The sequence below is a fragment of the Passer domesticus genome, chromosome 3 (assembly GCF_036417665.1).
Source record: "Passer domesticus isolate bPasDom1 chromosome 3, bPasDom1.hap1, whole genome shotgun sequence".
Classification (NCBI taxonomy): domain Eukaryota; kingdom Metazoa; phylum Chordata; class Aves; order Passeriformes; family Passeridae; genus Passer; species Passer domesticus.
Genome location: NC_087476.1, coordinates 103,167,921 through 103,188,730, shown reverse-complemented (window position 1 = coordinate 103,188,730; position 20,810 = coordinate 103,167,921). Strand labels below are relative to the sequence as shown.

The window sequence follows — 20,810 nt, the reverse complement described above, 5'->3', positions numbered from 1 at the left end:
AAACTGTCTTCCTGTAGAACCCTTGGATAGTTTAAATATTCTGTCTTCTGTTTTCCTTTTTGGTTTTTAAGAATTCTTTCTTGGAAGTTGTGTCTTAGCATAAATAATCTTCTATGGCACTATGGTGACTGTACATTTCTGTACTGTGCAGGAGTTTTGAAATACATGATAAATTAGCTACCATGTTTCCCAGTGCTTGTGTTGGAAACAGCAAGGCAACCATACCATAGGATTTCTGTGAAAATGTACATTATTACTACAGATTCATGAGGTGTTACAAGTGTTACACATCAAAGTAATTTGATGACTTAAGGAAAAAAAAATATTACAGTGTTTTCAGGTTTGTCATAGAAATGAGGGTCACAATACTGCTGGAAGCAGGGCAAATTTGAAGCATGCTTAAGATTATTCTTAGATCTAAGTTAAGATCTAGAGAAGTGGAAGGAATATTCTTGGAAAAAACATAACCATGACCATGAAAACATAATGTACATCGAGGTATATTATATATATTGTGAGGCTGCTCTGTATGCAGAATTTCTAATGGCAAGTGAAATCTCTATTGGTATTTTTGGGCAATAATGGTGAGTAAATGAAAAAAAAAGTAGAGTAGCAAACTGTCTTAGTGAAATGCAGATATACTGGGGCTATGGAGAAGCCACCACTGCTGATTGTTGTCATGTAAGCCTAGAACTGCTTGAGCAGAGACTTTGCAAAGAAGGAAGTGTGCTGCTTATCATGCCTTCTTGCACATCAGAGCTTTTGCCCTTGGATGCTTCCTGGAATAGACCTTTGGAAGTGTTGTGATGAAGCACTGGAGTAAGTGGGTGATGGACAGCTGATCAGGTGTTCCCACTGCAGGGGGATTACAAGGCCTTACTGTAGAGGTGTGTTAGCTGATTGACCCTTAGGAAAAGGTTAGCAGAAGCAAGGCACTTGCTGGTACTAAGGGTGACTGCATATTTAGAGCTACAATTCTGAAAACAGAGAGGGGGAGACTTCTGCTGTTTCAGTGGTTGTGAGAATCAAGATGACGTGCATTTAGTGATGAACTATGAAAAACTGTCTACTGATTAAAGGTAAGAAAACAGTAAAGCTTGTCTTCACTGCTTCAAAGCCATCTAAAGAATGTACCAGGTTTTACTTGAAGGAATTGTAACAATTCAAAATGAATGAATTTTGTTCACTGTATCTTTCAGGGGTTGATGGAGAAGTGCATCTTCTCTGTAGAAAACACAGATCCTGTTGATAATTTTAGGACTGCTTTATCTGTACTTTTGTCAGAGTTTTAGTAATTGTTACAGTCCTGTTTCTTGGATTCTTCCTCTTTGGTTGTTAATATAATGACCCTTATGCTTCCTGTTCTGAGCCACTGCCTAAATTTCTGCCAACACAGTCATAATTTTACCCAATCTTCATCCATTTCCTTATTTGTTTAATGTAAATTTAAATACTATTTAGTCATCAATTATATTTTCCCATTATATTCTTTTATAGTGGCATATTTCTCATATCTTAAAAGCTATTGAATCATAGATGTAGAGTTTAGTGTTTCCCAGCAAGATGAGGAACATCAGCGAGCAGTAGCAAAGTTTTCCTGTACCCTGATGTACATGTGGGAGCCCAGTTTGGTAGCTGTGGCTCATGTCCTTGTTGCTGAGGCTTTCAGTAATGGCATAGCTGTATTGATGTTGTTCTGGGCACGTGTCAGATGAATGTTGCTTTAAAATGCTTTTTGAATAAAAAATTGAAGTCTCTGTCCTAGTAATGGCAGCCATACTAAGAATAATTGTTGGCTCTAATAGTACACTTTATGTCTATTGTTTAGTTTTTTAGCCACCAGAATTTTTAGCTGTTAACAGCCCATTTTTACTTGTAGGCTTATTATAGTCTTATATGTTGTTGGACATAATAATACAGAACAGCTTAGTAATTGCAAAAGAGACTTCACTGGGATTTCTTTTCTCTCATGATGGTGATTGTTGTTGTTGTTTAGGAAACCTGAATTGACTGACTCTGCCTCTCTGCTAGAGACGTTCAAGTTTCTTGAAAATGCAGCTGCAGACTTTAGTGATGAGGAAGATGAAGAAGATATTGAAGGAAGAGAGAAAACAATCATTGATACTGCAACAGTGAGTGGAAAAAATAATTGAAAAAGTTACGAAGAACAGGAAAAGTGAGATTAATGAGGTGCCTATAAGCAAAGTATATGACTGTGTATGTACACATGCAAATCATTAATGCATCTTTATGATGTTCTGTCCAAGCATGTGTGCATAAGAGGAATTATATATGCATTTTAAAGTTTTTTTCTAAAGCATACAAGTTATGCTTTATTGCTCTAAGTTAGATTAAATTTTTCCAAAATTGTCTCTTTACTCTTCCGTACTGACTAGTATTTTTGATATATACTGGAACACAATTTTTAAGGTATCAGATGTCCTTTTTTACAGTTCTCAGCTTCGTTTGAAGTTATTGTTCTTAGCATTGCATGTCAATAATTATTCTTGAATATTTATTAAAAATTAGTGATACATAAATTACCTGTAAAAATTTGACGTAGAGTACAGAACTGAAATACACTTGTATTTATAGCTTGTGGAAGGAAGAAGTGTAACTGGAAGAACTCTACTGTAATTAAGAAATTCTTTTGTTTGTTCAGTTGAATGTCTTAATCTCACTCGTGATCTATACTTTGCTATATGATTTGTTCATATGATCACATAGATACATGCAATCAGTATTCTTCTTTAAAATTAACATTTATTCAGTGAATTGTGGTTCCTAAAAATCGAAGCAGATACGAGATGATGGATGTGATTGTTTTTATGGTCAGTTTCAAGAATTAACACTAAAAAAGCAATTAATTTTATGGCATTTTTAAAGGGGATCTTTTCAGATATTTCCTGTAATTCATGGACTGTAAACTGATGTCTGAGACTCTTCTGTTAAGTCTTGTATAATACAGTATGTTCACTAAGCTTGCTGAAGCTTGAAGTTTAGAATTGCTTCAGGTTTAGAAATTGGTTCATTGTATGTGGAGGAAATATGATCAGTCATCCTCATGAGCTGTGGGATGTTGGACTATGTATTGGAGTCTTTACAGACTGACCCTTAGCAAGGGTCCAAGTCAAAACATAGTGATTAATGTAAATTTTCTGTTTCTGTAGAAGTAAAAATTGTGGTGTGGTTTTCATGTGTGATGGTATCAGCTTACCAGTTGGTCAAATAACTGCAAGGAATCTAGTTGGTTTTCACTATTGAGGGGAAAGTAAATTATTTGTGGAAAACTTAAAATTAAATTATTCATTAAATTGTATATTTTTTTCTTTTACCAGAATTTGCTTTTGAATCTGAGAGGGAAATGCAATTTAAATATGAAAAGCAACATGTTTAAGTAGCAAAAACATCTGAGAAAGCCTTCAGGATGGAATGACTTATAAAGTCTAAGAAAATCAGCTCTTATCAGTTGTGGGGTTTGGGGTTGGTTTATTTTAATTTGTCATATTAAAGAAAAAGACAGTAGTGATGTAGATTAGTGTAGGTTCATTATCTATGTGATTGATTATTGATGGTCACAGGAAGAAAGAGTTACACACAAGTTTCATTTTCTCTTAGAAATTTGAACAAAGTGTGAGTACTATTCCAGATTTGCTTATTAATGTGTACTTTTCTGCTTCCTCTTCAACTTCCTGTTTGGATTTTGTGTAGAGGACAAGACAGTACTGCTTGGACTAAAAATGTGTTTGTAACTTAATTCAGCATTTTTTTCCCTGTACTTTCTGACCCTTCAGATTGTAAGGAAAAGAGTGCTATCTGACAGCAGTGAAGACAGAGATACAGAAGAAGCTTTGAAAGAGTTTGACTTTTTGGTTACCTCAGATGATGGTGATGGGGAATCTAGAAGTTCGGGAGATGGAACAGACTGGGGTAAGGAAATTTGATGGATCATACCAGGAGGAAAAAAAAAGTGTGCTAAGAGCATATTGTGACTGATCAATTTATTGAATGATATCTCTGTCAGGTTCACAACATATTTTCATTATTTCTATTTTATTATCAGTAAATAATAGGTAGACTGAAGTCCTCTTGATACAATATTCTCATTTTTTCTGTAAACTGCTTCAATGTAAAGATTCTTCAAGGTTTCTGCCTCAGGTCATTTTTCCTTTTCATTAATTCTAAGGCAGATAGAATTTAAATTTTATGAGTGGTATTTCAATGAATTTTTCCAGTGACCCATGCATATGAAGGGCTCTGATAAAGCTGTATTTTACAATTATGATATGAAAGTTATTTTGTCATCTTTGCTTTCTCCCACTTTGAAGCAGAGAGTAATATGAGTCATAAAATCCAAATTAGTTGTACTCTTATTGTGGATTAGTAATTTAGTTAATATGAACTCTTCATCTGCTCAAACTTTCTTTTATAATTTAGCAGAATAATATATTTTTAGGGCCACTAGTCATAGAGAGACATTTCACAAACTGCTCTCTGTCCTTTGAGGTTCATGTCCTGCAACCTGAACTGCCACCATCTGCACTGTACCTTGAATAATTATTCTGCCTAAATCCTCGGTATAGAGAAGGGGAGAAAGAAGAGAACTGTTTAAAGATCTTGATGGGAAGTTGATTCCTATTTAAGATGCTCTGGAAAATCTAAAGGATAGGTGGACATGGAGCTATTGGAGATGATGGGAAATAATTGAGCTTTATAATGGAGCTGCAGCTGTGACAGACCGATAGGCCATGGTAGCTGTGGCTCTCCCATGAGCATCTCCGAGATGCTGTATTTCACTGAAGCCATGTCCATCTCCTGGCTGGACTCCAAGTTACTGTTCAGTGTGGTGTAGTCTCTGCTTAAGAGGATGTTACAATATCATTAGATACAGCAGTCAGTATCTGCTGATCATTAGATATCAGCAGTCATTTGCCAAACAAATCTAGAAATACTTCTCTAAAAAAAAAAAAGAAGGATACTGCTCTTTAATACTAAAATTTTATCCATTTATGCAGGGTCAGTGCAGCTGTTGCTTGTGTCACCAAAAAGTCAGTATGCCAACAGGAGCTTTTTGTTGTCAAATTCACACTTCTGGTTTATTTTTGCTTTCATTGATGACAGCTGAGTACAAGTGGGCAGAATTCTAACACTTAAAATAAATTATTATTAAAAGTAATCCTTTTAATTTTCAGAAATGCAGAAGGGGTTTTTTTTGAGTTGGAGATGTTCATGTTTTTCAATTATTTCTTTCACAGCCTGTGTCTTTTGTGGTAACTATATAAGACTAAGCTTTTCAAGGCACTGCTGTTGCAAATCACTTAGGTCAGTTTAAATGAAACTGTTAAATGCAGTACAGTAGAGTGATGTTGTAGTGAGGGACAGCAGCAGCAGAGGAAATTCTTTCTTCATTTTGGATTCCAGGAATTACTGTTCAGTTACAGTAATCTGTTGAACCCATTTGGCTTGAAAGGTCCTCCGATGTTTTCTGGTAATTTTTAAGCCATTAAGCATTGAATATCCATGGTTCAGGATCCACTTCTGAAGTTGAGTAGTATCTGTGGGACATGTTGGAAGCATGCTGGGACAATCTGCAGAAAATTAATATATTGGGTGTTTTCCTGGCAACAACCTAATAAAAATCTATTTAAACTTTTTTCTTTTTTTCTTTTTTTTTTTGGTTTTTTTTTTTTTTTTGTTTTTGCTGGAGGAGGGAAAACGTCTTGTCTAGCCAGGGAGAAAAAGCATGATTAAAACTTTAAACCTAACTCCAGAAAGACTAGATACTTGATTCTCTGAAATATGATTTTTTCATATATTTTTTGAATTCTTTATGCAATTCTTGCTCATTAGTGGTAATTGAAGTACATGCATTAAGAGGACATGACTTAGCCCATATACAATCTATTTTAGAGACTCTCTTCAGCTTACTAATGCTTATTTTCATAGCTTTTCTTAAAAGACTTAAATTGCTAAACTTTTTCTTAAGTTAATCTGACATTCCCTGAGTATAGGATCATGACTGAAAGGTTCAAAGGAGTGAGAGATCACCTTAAAAAGTATCTTCTCCCTCTGTGATGCAAATATGAGCAGAGTCAGGCTCTGTTTTCTCAACATCTGTACATCAGGTAGTTAGAAGAAACCATACTAAGATGCCTTTTTTTGGCATCACTGAAGTCTCACAGTAGTCTCAGCCCCTCCTTGAAGCTCATCTGCTCCAGCTACCTGAGCAGTCTTAGTGGCTGCCTTAGACTTGCTACACTATGCCAATAATAGGTACTTAGGACTCTACCTGAAAGGTTTTCTGCATTAAAAATATTTTCTTGGATACAGTACTCCAAATTGTGGTCTCACAAGTGCCCAACACAAGGCCTTCACCCTCTTGGTTACATTCTTGTTAATATAGCCCAGGATATTGTTGGTTGCTTTTGCTGCAGGAATATGTTGCTGAATCCTGTTGAATTTGATGTTGGTAGAGGATCCCTAGGACTTTATTAGCATTATTTGTTTTTGACAAGTCAGTCACATTAATAACCTATGTGTGGTTTTTATCTTCTGGCCAGTCATAGTGACTCCTTCAGACTGTGGTTGATAATGTTGTGCTTCCTCTACAGACATTTAAGTTCTGCAGCTTAGTCTGAAGATAAGTTTATTGTTGTTTGTATTTTGGAAGATCTAGCTTATCGATGTAAAAAGCAAACTTAGTCTGAAAGGAATTGATCTTTAAATAATAAGGTTAAGATTTTAATGAGAAAAACAAAGCAAAAAGATAATACATTTCAAAGATTTTGGAGCTGTAATGGTCGTGAAAATATATATGAGGAAGAACTGTATTACCTCCCCTGCTCTCGCAAATTATTTTTCTAAGCTGCCTCAGGACAGCATCCATATATGGAAAAATTGCTTGGGGGATTTGAACTCACGTAACATGTTTTGTTCAAAATCTCTAAATACTGTAGAATTGGAAGGATTCCTCTATTCTGTATCATGTCACAGAGGAAGCAATTTGAGGGAGATGTTTAGGAAAAAAAAATCCAAACCAAAATGTGGGAATTTTTTTCATTAGGTACGCTGAAATGTTTTGGACTTTTTTTTTCCAAAAATTACTACCTCAGGCCTTCACCTTTTTGTGAAGTTTCATGGCTTTAGTGCTCTAAGGAGTTTATTTAAACCATGATGACATGAATATTGTGTTCCAAAATTATTTAAATGTGCTACTGCTTTGTGTAAATGACAACATAGCACAAAAACAATGAAATGAGAATTTGAAATGCAGTAACACAACATCTGAGTTGTAAAGTTATGTTGACAAGTAACATAGCTGTTTCTTCTAGATATAATAATTCTTTCCCTGGAGGAAGGAAAAAGATGAAAAATGTGTCCTGATTTATTGTAAAGTAAATGTTGCTTACATTTATGGACAGCTATGTGATTGGTTATGGGAATTAAACATGTGAAATTTCATTTCAATTTTTAATAAGAACATTCTGAGCAAACAGAAGTGGAATGTGAGTAGCAGTTTTACAGCTTTCACAAGCTTGGTGCTATTTCTGTCTGTTTAAAATAAAAGACAAACGTTGACAGCAGCTGTTGCCTCCTTCAGTGGAGATCACTTGGTGACATTATTGAAAAAGGATGTTTCATTTGTTTCACTTTGTTTAGAAAAGGAAGACCAGTGTCTCATGCCTGAAGCCTGGAATGTCGACCAGGGAGTTATAACCAAACTCAAGGAACAATACAAAAAGGAGCGCAAGGGGAAAAAGGGGGTGAAGAGTAAGTGGAAAACATTGCACCTTAAAATCATAAATCTCACATCTTTCACACCCTTAATTCTATCTCTCTTTCAATGTTTTCCTAAAATTACTTACTCTTTTACTTTGCTGCTCCTGACTGCTTTCCTGTTCACCAGTTCTCAGGGGTTGAAATTAATGACAGACGATCAAGTTACCTGATAAATAGTTGGATTAGATATAACTTCTTCCAACCGAGTGTTGGGTTAGTTAAAAATTCCTGCTTTGAGCATGTTTTTTACTTTTGTTATTCAGATATTTAAATTGTAAAAGGCATTGTTTTAATACTGCACACTTTAATACAGAAGACTTCAGAATCCTTTCTTAGCTGGAAACATGCCAGTTTCACAGGAAGAGTTAAAGTCTGGTATATAAATAAACCAAGAAGGAAACCAAACTGGAAACTCTCTTGAGTATCCTATTAGATGACAGTGGGAGAAAACAGGTTAATTTCTACCCCTGTTTATACTTGACATTCACAACATGAAAGTCATGCTGTCATCATAATTTGTTATGCAGGGCTCGAAATAGGAAGCAACTATGGCCATCAGTTTATTTGTAAATCACAGGATTTATTTATTGACTTTCAAATCTCTGGGACTAGCCTTCAAAAAAGTTGGTATTTTTATTTAAAAAAAAACCCCACCTGTGAACAGTATCTGAAATACAGTTTCTAGCCCTGTATTTTTATTTTGTTACATTTCTTGAAATACAGATATGTTTTGTAAAATCGATGGGTTTTGATAGGTAAGCCATAAAATTTTTGAACTCAGATGGAGAATATAAAATTAAACACTGTATCCATGGCTGTGTTTCAAATACCTAGCCATATTGAGAATTCATGTGTGAAAGATGTATATTAATAATATTGCATGTAGCCTGGTAAGAAATGTCAGGGATGTTTCTCCCTTTGTGGTAAGATGCTTATGAATACCAAGGAAATTCTCACTTCCAAAGAGATATGCATAATGATGTAAATATGTCAGACCCTCACAATGAGGCTGACTTGTTTTATTACTTTTTGTATTGATATTCTCATTGGCTGCTGCTCAGCAGTTGGTTATGTGGCTGAAATTATGTTATGAAATACAAAAACTAAACACCTCTTTTTTTCTGAATCAACAAAAAAAAGGCAAATAATGATTATGCTTTAAGTTTCTCAAGTGATATTTTTGTCATCTTTGGAATCATTTAATTTACTGGAAGTTAATTGCAAGTCTGACAAGAAGCTGAGCTGGCTAAGTAAAGTGTTCATGTTTAACAAAATTGATTCTAAATTTCTTTATGGTTGAGATAGAGGCAGGGCATGCCAATATATGATTACAGTGAAAGTGGTTTTTGTAACTTGTCTGTTATTTTTAAAATATACAGACATGTTATGTAGTTCAGGGTAAATAGCTGTGGGGTTAATTTAGCAGAAATTATTAATCCAAGTGTTGAGATTCTGTTCTTGAACAGATGTTGTCTTTTTATTTTTGATGATAAAACTTAATTGTTAATATAGATGTAGATGTTTATTGGAATGTGTTTTATATCATTATGATAAAAAATCACAATGTAAAGGCAGCACTTGGACATGCAGTGCTCCGTCATGAAGTTAACTGCTGCTCAGTACTTTTGGATTGATTTGATTGGTTTGATCTTGGGACACAAAGTCATTTACTGTAGCAGTGAAATTAAGCATCTTTCCATGGACAAACCATCATTGGAGAGGCATCAATGCAGAAAAAATAGGAAGAATCAGAGCCTGTTTTTACTTATTCATAATATTGCACATAGTGAAGAAGAATGTGAGGGAGGCTGTCTGGAGAAAAAAGAAGGGACTAATTAACATTAAATTTTACAAAGTTTGTTTCTGTGACTTTAATTTCATCATATATGGTGCTTAGCCACTGAACTGCTACTAAGTAAAATACTGTTTTTATAAAGCAGATATTATAGTAAAACAATCTTGCAAAATCCTTGTTAGTGTTTTTCTGGATTGAGTACTATTTTGGTGACAGACAAGTTAAATACAATTTAGTTTATTATCAGTCATTATGGTTAGGGTGGACAAAGTAGCATTTGCAACTGCATTAGTAAACTCATGATTTTGCAAGGCTGTAGTAAACATTCCTGTGAAGTAATAAGACAATAGAATCATAGAATGGTTTTATGAGAGAATACATATATTAGAGTACACTACTGTGTTAAAGCTGCTTAAAAATAGCTGTATTATTTACTGGTCTAGGAAAAAACATAATGGACTATGGGTAAGACATTTTCCCATTCTTAATTAAACTTACAACAGGAAAAACTACCGAAGATATGTTTCAGCCTCAATCCTATATAAAACAGTCAAAACAGGGATGTGGGAAAATGATGGAGCAAAGCACAGGTAAGTGTCAAGAAGGGCATGGGTCTTCACCATATGTAGCTTCAGGAAGTAGGCCAGTGAATCCAGTTGCATTTTTATTTTAATATAAGTATAACTTTTGGATTATATAGTTCACGATACTACACTACTGCACAAATAAATTTAAATTATAATGTTGTCATAAGAATATGCTGCACAAAGTACCTGATGCACAAATTCTAAAATATTCATAGATGTCAGCTATCGTTTTAGCAAAGTAAACATTCTAAGAATCTAAAGTGTGACTCAGTTGGCATTCTTCAGCATCCCGTACAAGTAGCACGATGAGTCCATTCATATGGGGAAAATTGTGCGTTCACAATTCTCAGCTGCTTCCGTCACTTTCTTCTCGAAATTCATTTCATGCTGGATGATTAGTTACTGCTGAAATAAGTGCTCATTAGTTTTTCTGTGGTAATGTCATAATGCAAGGTAGGATCCATTGTTGCATGTGCTGCTGTAGCATACCTGATATAAGAAGTGTCATTGTAATGAACCCTAAACCCTTTAATTTTTTGTTTTTTTTCTGGTTAGGGCCCAACAGGTCAAAGCTGCAAGATATGCTTGCAAACTTGAGAGATGTTGATGATCTGCCTTCATTACAGCCATCTGTTGCACCTTCTTCTAGGCCCAGTAGTTCAAGGCTCATTGAACATGAGATAAACAGGACGGATGAAGGTAAATATTAAAAAAGTGCATACCCCTTTGTAGAGGGTGGATGTTTATAGTTATTTCTCAAGGATTATCTCTATGACTTTGCAAGCACTTGGCAAATTCTGCTTCAGTATTAAAAGTTCCAGGTGTGATAAATGACATTCCCATTTCTCCATTATGGTCACTGTTAGTAAGGTCAAGACACCTACCTAAGTTCAAGTCTTGGCTGAATATCTTTGAGCATGATGGAAAAAAATAATTTGGCACTTGGTGACTTTGTAATATGACCATCCTAAATCACTCACTTTTGTTCGTGCTCAAGCCTGGCAGACAATTGTGGACCATAAACTCTGAGAACGTAAGAGCATCATTTTTTCCCCATTGACATAATTTTAAATGTATGTATGTATACATACACAAGCATGCCCTTTTTTCCCAAGTGCAAAGATAGAGGCTCTGCAGGTAAGCACAGATGCCCTACTATAGCTTTCAAAAGTATTTGTAATGAAGCATGTATAGTGAATCATACAGAACAATTTGCAGCTTGCCAGTGTATCAATTTCCATAATGTGTTCCAAAAATTAGGAAAAATTCTCATAGGGGCTAGTCCAGGTATGGAAAGCCACACATGCATCTTTGTAACGAAGCATTACTATTTTGTGTGGAAAATGCTAAGTCATCTATTTGATTCAATATTTGAATTGCTGTAATATAGAGCATAATGACATATAGTATATGGGGCTATATTAATTTGTCAAAAAATGGCAGCCTTCCAGTACCTAAAGGGAGCCTGCAAGAGAGCTGGAGAGGGACTTCGTACATGGGCACGTAGTGACAAGGGAGAATGGTTTCAGACTGAAAAGAGGGCAGGTGTAGATTGAATATTAGGAAGAAATTCCTTGCTGTGAGGGTAGTGAGACACCGAACAGGTTGTCCAGAGAAGCTGTGGATGCCCTGTCCCTGCAAGTGTTCAGTGCCAAGTTGGATGGTGCTTTGAACAATCCCATCAAGTGGAAGGTGTCCCAGCCCATGGCATGGGGCTGGAACATGGTGATCTGTAAGGTCCTTTCCAACCCAAACCATTCTATGATTCTGTGAGATCATGTACTCTATTAAAATGGTAAATATATGTTTTGAAAAATGTGCAGGAGTTCCACTTAGCAGTCTTTCAGTGAGAGTGAAAAAGTAGGTCGGCCAAGTTATAATTAAGATGCGTAAAAAGTCCTGGTGTGTGGAATAGCTACCAAAGATCTCAGTAGTTCTGATTCCTTCATGCTCAGTGATTTTCTTCATGAAAGAAGGGGGTAACTTAGCAACGCTTTGTGAAGTGGAAGAATTTTTTGTTGAATGTTCCCTTTCCAACTTTTCTCACATGTACTGAGAGCTGTATTAGTGGAGCTCTATTTTCATGTCCTTTCAGTAATGTGTTTTTTAATTCAGAGACTCAAATGGATTCTCACAAAAAAGGACAGATGATTGCTACCAGTCTGGGTTCGGTATTATTATTAGCTGTGTATTTCTTTAAAAAGCTGCGACACCATATTTTGGGCACACATTTTTTTTTTTATTCTAGTAAGTTTTCAAATTTGATGTCCTGTATGTATTGTGTGTTGAGTGAAATATTGCACTGTGAGTTCAAAAGATCAGAAAAGACAACAGTAGTGTAGACTTTGGGATGGAGAAGGCAGAAGATACTGTGATGAAAAGGTAATAACTTTAGAGACCCTCAAAGAGCAGTGCTTTTATTTGGGCTGCTCCCACCAGTTGTTTTTATCTACATTTTTGTTACTTCTTCAGCATCTATTTGCATATTTTATAGCTGAGTTGGGGAAGGTGTTTTCTGTGTTACTTGTGCATTATATATGGATGAATGGTAGCACACCCTTCCTGCCCGTGGCTGGCTTTGTTTACTGTCCTCCAGTGTAGGTGTGTTCAGACTGTACTGTTTGTTGGTAATTACAGTGATTATCTTTAGAATAGCTGTTTTTCTATGCATCTCTGCATATCTTTTTGCCCTTGGCTACTTGAGAGATATGTAGCATTCTGAAAGTGGAAAATGTGTTTTTATTGTACAGTGTATATTGTACATAAACCTATGTTTCAGGATTTTTTTGTTTTGTTTTCTTGCAGTGGAAGCTTTAACATTCCCTCCGTCCTCAGGGAAATCTTTCATTATGGGAACAGATGAAGCCCTTGAAAATGAGCTGGGTCTTGGAGAACTGGCAGGCCTTACTGTAGCAAATGAGGCAGATTCGCTGACTTACGATGTAAGTGCTTATTAATGGTAACTCGACGTCCTTCTGTCTTGTTGAAGGCAGATGCAAGTTACTTGTGTGTAGACTCAGCTGAAAACATTCTCCAGTTAAAATTATGCTGCCAGAGGATGTCACAAAGTTTTCCTTGGCAAAGCAGTCCTTCCCATGCACAGCAGCATTCAAGCTCTCTGCAAGCCCCTCTCCCTCTCATTTGCCTACCATATTATGCAAGTAGTTGAAAGTAAATTGGTGATAGTGGTACATCTGGGTACATGTAACCCCAGTGACTGAGCAAAATTAGGAGTGTCATGGCCAGCAGATTGAGAGACATTTATGTCCCTTTTACATGTGCTGTATGCAGTTTTGGGCCACTCCACTTCAAAAGGGTTGTAGAGAAATTACAGAGTTCCATAGCTTCTGACTGATGAGTAGATGTTAAGGGAGCTAGTCTGCTGTTAGGAGGCTGAGGAGTGCTTGAATAGCAGCCTGCAGGTATTAGAAGGGTGTTTGTAAGGATGGCAGAGCCAAGCTTCTCTGTAGTGCCAGGTGTTTAGGCAGGAGAAAACAACAAATTATGGCTTGGGAGGTTTAGGTAAGACCCTGGGGGAGAAAGTTATGTAGTAGGTGATACTGAAACAGCTTACTCAGAGAAACAGTGGAATCCCTCTCCTGGGAGATATTTAAGACTTGGCTGGGGCAGAGCTGTGGTTTGCATTACCTGGTGTGGGCAATAGATTCATTTCAAACAGGAAACTGGACCAGGACTCTTAGGAGGGTATTATGGACTGCACTTCTGTGGCTGTGTGTGTACCTTTATTTTTCTTGTACTGTTTATGAAAAAAATTTTTCTTAAAATTGCATCTTTTCAGTCGTATGCAATTTTTTTTCTGTATTTCTAATTTCTTGGGAAAAGATACTTCAGGTATTAATTTAATCATCTGCTTTTGTGTGATCTGTTGGCTTCAGATTAACCTTGCTGTTGCATTGCCCAGCTGTGTCAAGGTTGAGGGATTTCAGAGATAATTTTTAATTCTCTGATGGGGAAGAATCCTACCCTTCAGTAAATCTGATTCTTAAATAATCATTATCTGGGATTTTACCATGACAAATTAAGTCTGAGACTTTGGACATAAGATGCAGGTTCTTACTTTGAAGTTCTAACCCTGTATGTACCTGTAAAGCAATGAAATCACATAGTTAATAAAAGCTTAGACACGTTTTGAGAGTGCCATTGCAGAGATGTGCCCTACCACTATAGCAAGTTTCTGAACATGTGGTATGTTATGAGTCATCAATATTGCAATGAATGCAGAGCATTTGTGCTAATATTCAGTATTTTAGTATTGTCTCCTAATTTGGGCTCAGTTCTTAAAATGTTCTTAAGAGCTAATTGTCCCTAACTATGTCTTCAGAAAGGGGTACGGTAATGTACAAATAAATTTCTGTTACAGGTACTCCTGAAAATCCAAGGCTGGATTTTGAATTCAGAGAACATGACAAAGCTAACCCAGCTGTACAAGATGCTTTCATTGCTTGACTTCATTGTGCAAGTGTCCATATAAATGTTGTGTCTGTTCATGTCTCTGTATCCTGAACTAACAGCTTTCATTTATGGAGTAGCACTTCTTTATCCACTCCAATCCTTTCCTGCATGGTAGAGAATACTGACTTCTGTTTGCTCATTTGTCCACTGCCTGTATGAAGTCCTGTGATCAGGAATTTATAATCATAGTTACCTCAACTCTTACCTTTTTCTAGTGCTGACAATTAAAAAAAAAAATCTACAAAACTATTTGCTCTGGTTACTGTGCACTTTATTGAACCAAAATGAAAGGCTGGTGCTCCTATTTCAAGTTTTATTGTAAGTCTAGCTTACAGATAATGTTTTTATTTTGGACTATTTCATACATCTGGCTGCCAAATGTGAATCAGGTATGATTAGTGAAAGCTTAGCATTTATTTTTAAGTGTCAGTTTTGAATCATATGGAGAATTAAGTTGAAAGATCACGTGAAACAGTCTTTAAATATATTTGTTTTCAAGAGTGGCAGACACTTCTCCCATTTTCGGCCCCTTTCATCTCACTGACATTTTTGCTGGATTGTTTTCCTCTAAAAAATGGCAGCATTAGCCTACCTCATTTCATGGTTTCAGTTTTTTACATAGTGCTTTGACTATAAATTGAAGAATGGTTTTCACTTGGTAATGAAGATAATTAATTTATTACTTAAAAGATAATTTTTTTCTTTTGTATATTGGTTTTTAGAGTATCTAACAAGATCAAATTTTCCAGATTGCTAGCCAATATACTTAAGTTTGCCTTTTCTTTTTCCTTCCTTTACACATTCTTGACATATGTTCACTTTGGTTGGCTCTGTTTTCTCCCCTAGTCTTCTGGATAGATTAATCATCTTCATAAAATTATAATAGATTTTAGATAAGAGTAAATGAACTACAAAATCATTGCATTTAATGTTAAGTACTGAATTAGAGGTTTTGGACTTTGCAGTAGGCCCTTGTTTGATTTCTTACAACTTTGAACAAGAGAAGTACCTGTAATTGCATGTCATTGCTGTCTTTAGTTTTCAATTTGTTTTCAATTAATTTTCGATTTTGTATATACACAAATATTATTATAAGAGGCAAATCCAGATCAGATGCTAATTTTGGGGTTGGCATTCCCCCAAAGTGCTTTTCAGGCCTCGGGTTACCTCACTGTTGTACTTTGGTGGGGAGAGACAGAAGGAGGTTGTGTGCTGTGTGAGTAACCAGCCTCAGAGCTTGTGAGACTGGTGGGTAGAGTGGTGTGGTGCAGCCGGGTGGGTGATGTGTCAGGGCTAGAATCTGTTTCCACCTCTGCTGCCAGTCTGCTGGCTGGGACTGCCTTCCATCTACTTTCCAGTTTATGAACTGCCCATCTTGGACTCCCTTTGGAAGGACATTTTTGAATGAATGACAAGCAAATGGAGAATTTTATCCTGCCAGGACTGGAATTCACTGTTAGGCCACCTGAGGCGTCTTTGTGGCTTTTGCAGATGTGGCACAGAACCTGTGCTGCTGGTATGGCAGCTGGAGGGCAGGCAGGTTACCTCCACCACCTGATTGGCATTAGGTGCCTCTGTTGAGGCAACCAAATTTCTCTCCAGATATCTGTACATCTTGTACCCTTTTTGCTGAGACTGTCTTGGCCAGTCCTCAGAAAACCTGCCAGAGCTGCTAACTGTGCAGTCCTGCCCCATCCTTGTACCAGCTCGAGCATTTGTCTGTTCCTTCACTGAGCCAACTTGGCTCAGTAAACTGGCAAAGAAATTGGCTTGTCTCCCTGAGCCAGGCAATATGTCATTACTAAGAAATATGAGAAGACTAAACCTGCTGGTTTTTGCAGCTCCTTTCTCCTTGTTTAAAATCTATAGAACCTTTTAATTTATGTAAATTTTTTTTTGTTAAATCCAGAGGTAAAAAAGCTTAGGAAAAACCACTTCTGTTCTTAAACCTCCTCTTTTGCCCCCAGTCCCCAGGATAAAATGTTCCTTGAAGTGGCTCAAAACAGTTCTCTAATCTTTGCAGTTAAAGATACAAATATTTTGAATTATCTTTAAATTTCAACATGTTAAACATCAGTACAATTTTTTTTCCCTTGGTTTTCCATAACCACCGTCAGCAGCGGTTATGGAAAGGTAAATTTAACTCATGACATTGTTGACTGACAGTGAAAAAGTCTGTTCAGCATTTTGTGTCAATATTTGCTCAGAGGAGCAATATTGAAATAACTTATTTTATTAAAAGGCCTTCTTTTTGGATCTTCTAAAATGCATTTATTGCCAAATTATTGTGTCTATATACACGATAGCTTATTGCCTGCCAGTTAAAATTCTTAGTGTTTAGCCAAGTCCTTTTTGCCTTTGTTTTTTCCTATTCTGGCAAACTTTACTTGTCATGCATTATTACAGCGTTGTGTTGCCTTAGCTGGGTAAGTTAGGTTGTGTTCCTTTCTGTGCTTCTAGAGACTTCTCTGTTTCCCCCAGATCTCTTTTTTAGAGGTGTTATGTCAGTAGTACTTTGGATATTCAGGGACTGCACCTTGGTGAGTCAAGCCTAACTTTGTGTTTGTAAGAGCCATAGATCAAATTCTAAATGCTTAACTGAATTCATCGGAGTATCAGTGCTTTTAAAGTGTGTAATTTGACAGACATGAGAGTATTTCACATTTGCATAGAATTTATCACTGTGGACACCACATTGCTTGTATGGAATACATCTGCCTTGGTTCTCATTTTAAAGTGTCTGCTTAGTGTTAAGTGGACTGATGTTTGAGAGCAGGTTATTGTGAAAAGTGGGTGAGGTAATTTGACATCTTCTGCTAATGCCAAACTAAATTTTTGATTTCTTCCTTCTGTTGTGCCTTCCAGCTTAATTACAAGTTTGGCATTTTTTTTTTTATTAGATAGCCAACAATAAGGATGCATTGAGAAAGACTTGGAACCCCAAGTTTACGTTAAGAAGTCACTTTGATGGAATAAGAGGTCTCGCTTTTCATCCAGTTGAACCAGTCTTAATAACAGCTTCAGAGGACCATACATTAAAAATGTGGAATTTACAAAAAACAGCCCCAGCAAAAAAGTAAGAATTTTTCTTTATTTTCTTCAAATCCAATTTTAATTTATGAAAGAAAACCAAAACCTAGATACTACTTCACTGAATGGCCCTTGAAGTTAATGGAAAGTGTTCCCTGAATTTAAGAGTAGGAAAACAAGCTCTCAGAGAAGGGTGGAGATGCCTAAAGAATGCCAAAAAAGATCCATGTGTGTTCATGAATGTGTTTTGTTTGTGAAGATGAAAACCATTTATTTTTTATATTTTCCTTGTAGATAACATAAGAAATTAATTTACCAGTGAAAATATTTGGATGTGGCCTGTTAGTGTGCTTGCATGTGTATATAAATGTACAGAATGCATTTATATATATATGCATATGTATGTATACACATACATGCATATACATGTATACAGCTTGAAACTCAGATGTTTCCAGGTGCCTTTGTTAACTGTCTCTTGCAAATTGCTGGGGATTTGCAGAAATCAGAGGAAATTCGTAGCAGGACTGATGTTGTTAAGGGAGTACATCACACTTTGGGGAGAACTGGGCATAACACAGTCCTCCCTTGGATTGATAAAAGTCCAGAGCAGCAAATTTTGAGGCACTTCATTATTGATAGAAAAAACGATGAGTCCAAAACTCCTTTGCTCCAACAGGAACAATTAATGATACATTCCATGTGATGCTGATGTCTCTCCACTCCTGCTCCATTGATGTACACCTAGCTGTTTGATTGATGGCTCTCTGAAGTACCTTGAAGGTCTTCAAACAAAAATCCAAACAACCAATCCTGTCATGTTTTGAAAAACTGCAGATAGTTCTTAGATCCATGAAAAATTATGTTGGGCAAGGAAGTTGTGGGAGAAACACTGCAAAAATGTAGCAGGGATTTTGAGAATTTAGCGATTCTGGCAAATTTTTGTAACGCATTGTATAAGATGGTATACATGTTAACATTTTTTCATACTTCATTTAGGAGTGCTTCTCTTGATGTAGAGCCAATATACACCTTCCGAGCACATAAGTAAGTATTTCCTGAGAAATACTGTCATATTTTGAGAAAGATAAGATTTTTAAACAGAAACAGAATTTTAAAAAAAGTAATTTCCACCTTATCAGCTGCTGATTTCATGTGACACTTTTAATTCCTATGTTATTTAGAATATCTGCATGTGTTCTTCCTTCTGCATAGTTATTTATGTCTGATACACCACACTTCTAAAAAATTGAAAAACCTAGAAATGATACAGTTCAAATTTGATTAGGTCTTCTGTTCAACATTGCAGCTTTTGCCTTTTTGGCACATACTTGCATATGTGGAAAGAAACTGAAGAAGAATGAATGCAGTGAATTTAAATCTACTGAGATGATTTAATGAAAGAGCCTTAAGTCTTTTGAAAAGAGAAAAATCTGTTTATGTGAAATATAAAATCCTAGAGTTTAAATTGTGATGTTTTTCACATTTCATGTGCATAATGATTCATTGTCGTGATTGCAGTTACCAGATATTGGTGGATGGTATTTTTGTGGGAAATCTTGTAGCATATGATTTCATTATGCAGAATTCTTGTTGCAATCCATGCAACAAGTGAATTGTATCTAACATGGAAATTCTTAAGATTGACACTGCATTGCATGTAATGAAAATGTTAACAGTCAGTGTTTCTTTGGGGGTTTCTTCCAGTGGACCAGTGCTGTGTGTGGTGATGAGCAGTAATGGTGAACAGTGCTACAGTGGGGGAACAGATGGCCTCATCCATGGCTGGAACACAACCAACCCAAACATTGACCCCTATGACTCTTACGGTACGTTGCTGTCGCACGCAGCAGTGAAGTGATAAGTGTAGTGACTGTGATGTTATGTCACTAAAATAGTATGATTTGTAGATAATGCTTCTGTGAGAGTTTAAAACAGCAAATTGAATGTTATCTTCAATTACTTAAGTAACCTTTTGTTTTAATGCTGATACTGTTTGATGGCAAGATAAAATGTAATTTTCTTAAAAAATGGCCTTGCTCTCATCACAGTTTTTAGAAACAGCTGGTCTGAAGTACAGGTTTTAGAAGTACAGGACTAAACCTGATCATTTGGAAAGTACAGGAAATGGATATTTTAGTGTTCTTTTCTTTGACAAATTTCTGTGGAGTTGAGATAAAAAGGTTTTATAGTCTGAGACCAAAGCTGTTAATGTTGGCTAGAAACACCTTAAAAGGCCCAGTTTAGTAAAATTTACTAGGTCTGAGTGGATTGTCAGCCTTGTGTCTGGATTTTATGATTTATTTTGCACTTGTGTAGCTTCAGATGCAGTTGGCCTCAAAGCTAACTTCTGTATAAAAGGGACTGCTGTGGCATTAATAGCTATTTGAAAGCGAATTTTAACAATGAAGTGTGTTTTGCCAAAGTCAGTACTGTCCCTTCTGCTGAAGCATTGTTTTGTTTTTTCAGTTGTAAATTGGGTAGTTTCATGTCACATATGCTGCTGAAATTCAAGGCTCTTAATGCCAGAATAATTTAGACTTCTATATTTATATGACATGATTGATCTTGGAGTTTTTTTTCAATTATCTTCCAGAGGTTGGTGCCTAAACACAGGCTAAGATCCAGCTATTGACTTAATTCAGATTTTGTTTTAAAATGTGTTTTGTTGTGTTTTGTTCACAGATCCTTCTGTTCTAAGAGGTGCTTTTGTAGGCCATACTGATGCAGTGTGGGGTCTGGTGTACAGTGGGGCTCACCAGCGTTTGCTGTCCTGCTCAGCAGACGGCACAATACGTTTATGGAAAGCTACTGAAATTGCTCCAGCTCTCAATATCTTCAATGATAATCAAGGTACAGAAAATTGCCCTACCCTGAAGTTCATTAGCATCACTGTTCAGACTGACATAATTTTGGCTACTGAATAGAAATACTTCCTGTGCTTCTTTCTGAGTTTTGTATCTTTATGAATGTTTTTGGGAAAAGTAAATTTTGCAACCCTTCTCTGACATTACCTGAATATATACCTACTTTCAGGGGGACAGTTAGATACATCTGAAAGCCAACTGCTGCAGATGATATGCTGATGTTACTAGCACCATGGAGGATAGTGTATTAACTCCATCATTCACATTCAAACTCAAGTT

The 20,810-nt window shown here is 36.2% G+C and overlaps 1 protein-coding gene across 6 annotated transcripts in view; it reads left to right on the top strand.

Annotated features, from left to right (window-relative positions):
• STRN (striatin) overlaps nucleotides 1–20,810 on the top strand; it is a 68,115-nt gene that overhangs the window by 33,944 nt on the left and 13,361 nt on the right. For 4 of the 6 annotated variants that reach the window (XM_064414769.1, XM_064414768.1, XM_064414773.1 and 1 more), the window contains exons 6-15: nucleotides 1,997–2,132; nucleotides 3,795–3,930; nucleotides 7,660–7,770; nucleotides 10,078–10,164; nucleotides 10,717–10,860; nucleotides 12,967–13,103; nucleotides 17,535–17,710; nucleotides 18,664–18,711; nucleotides 19,372–19,493; nucleotides 20,350–20,517. In XM_064414769.1, the coding sequence (XP_064270839.1) occupies nucleotides 1,997–2,132; nucleotides 3,795–3,930; nucleotides 7,660–7,770; nucleotides 10,078–10,164; nucleotides 10,717–10,860; nucleotides 12,967–13,103; nucleotides 17,535–17,710; nucleotides 18,664–18,711; nucleotides 19,372–19,493; nucleotides 20,350–20,517 (1,265 nt within the window). The remainder of the gene's footprint in view (nucleotides 1–1,996; nucleotides 2,133–3,794; nucleotides 3,931–7,659; nucleotides 7,771–10,077; nucleotides 10,165–10,716; nucleotides 10,861–12,966; nucleotides 13,104–17,534; nucleotides 17,711–18,663; nucleotides 18,712–19,371; nucleotides 19,494–20,349; nucleotides 20,518–20,810) is intronic. The other 2 variants (XM_064414770.1, XM_064414771.1) reach the window with 2 other exon arrangements.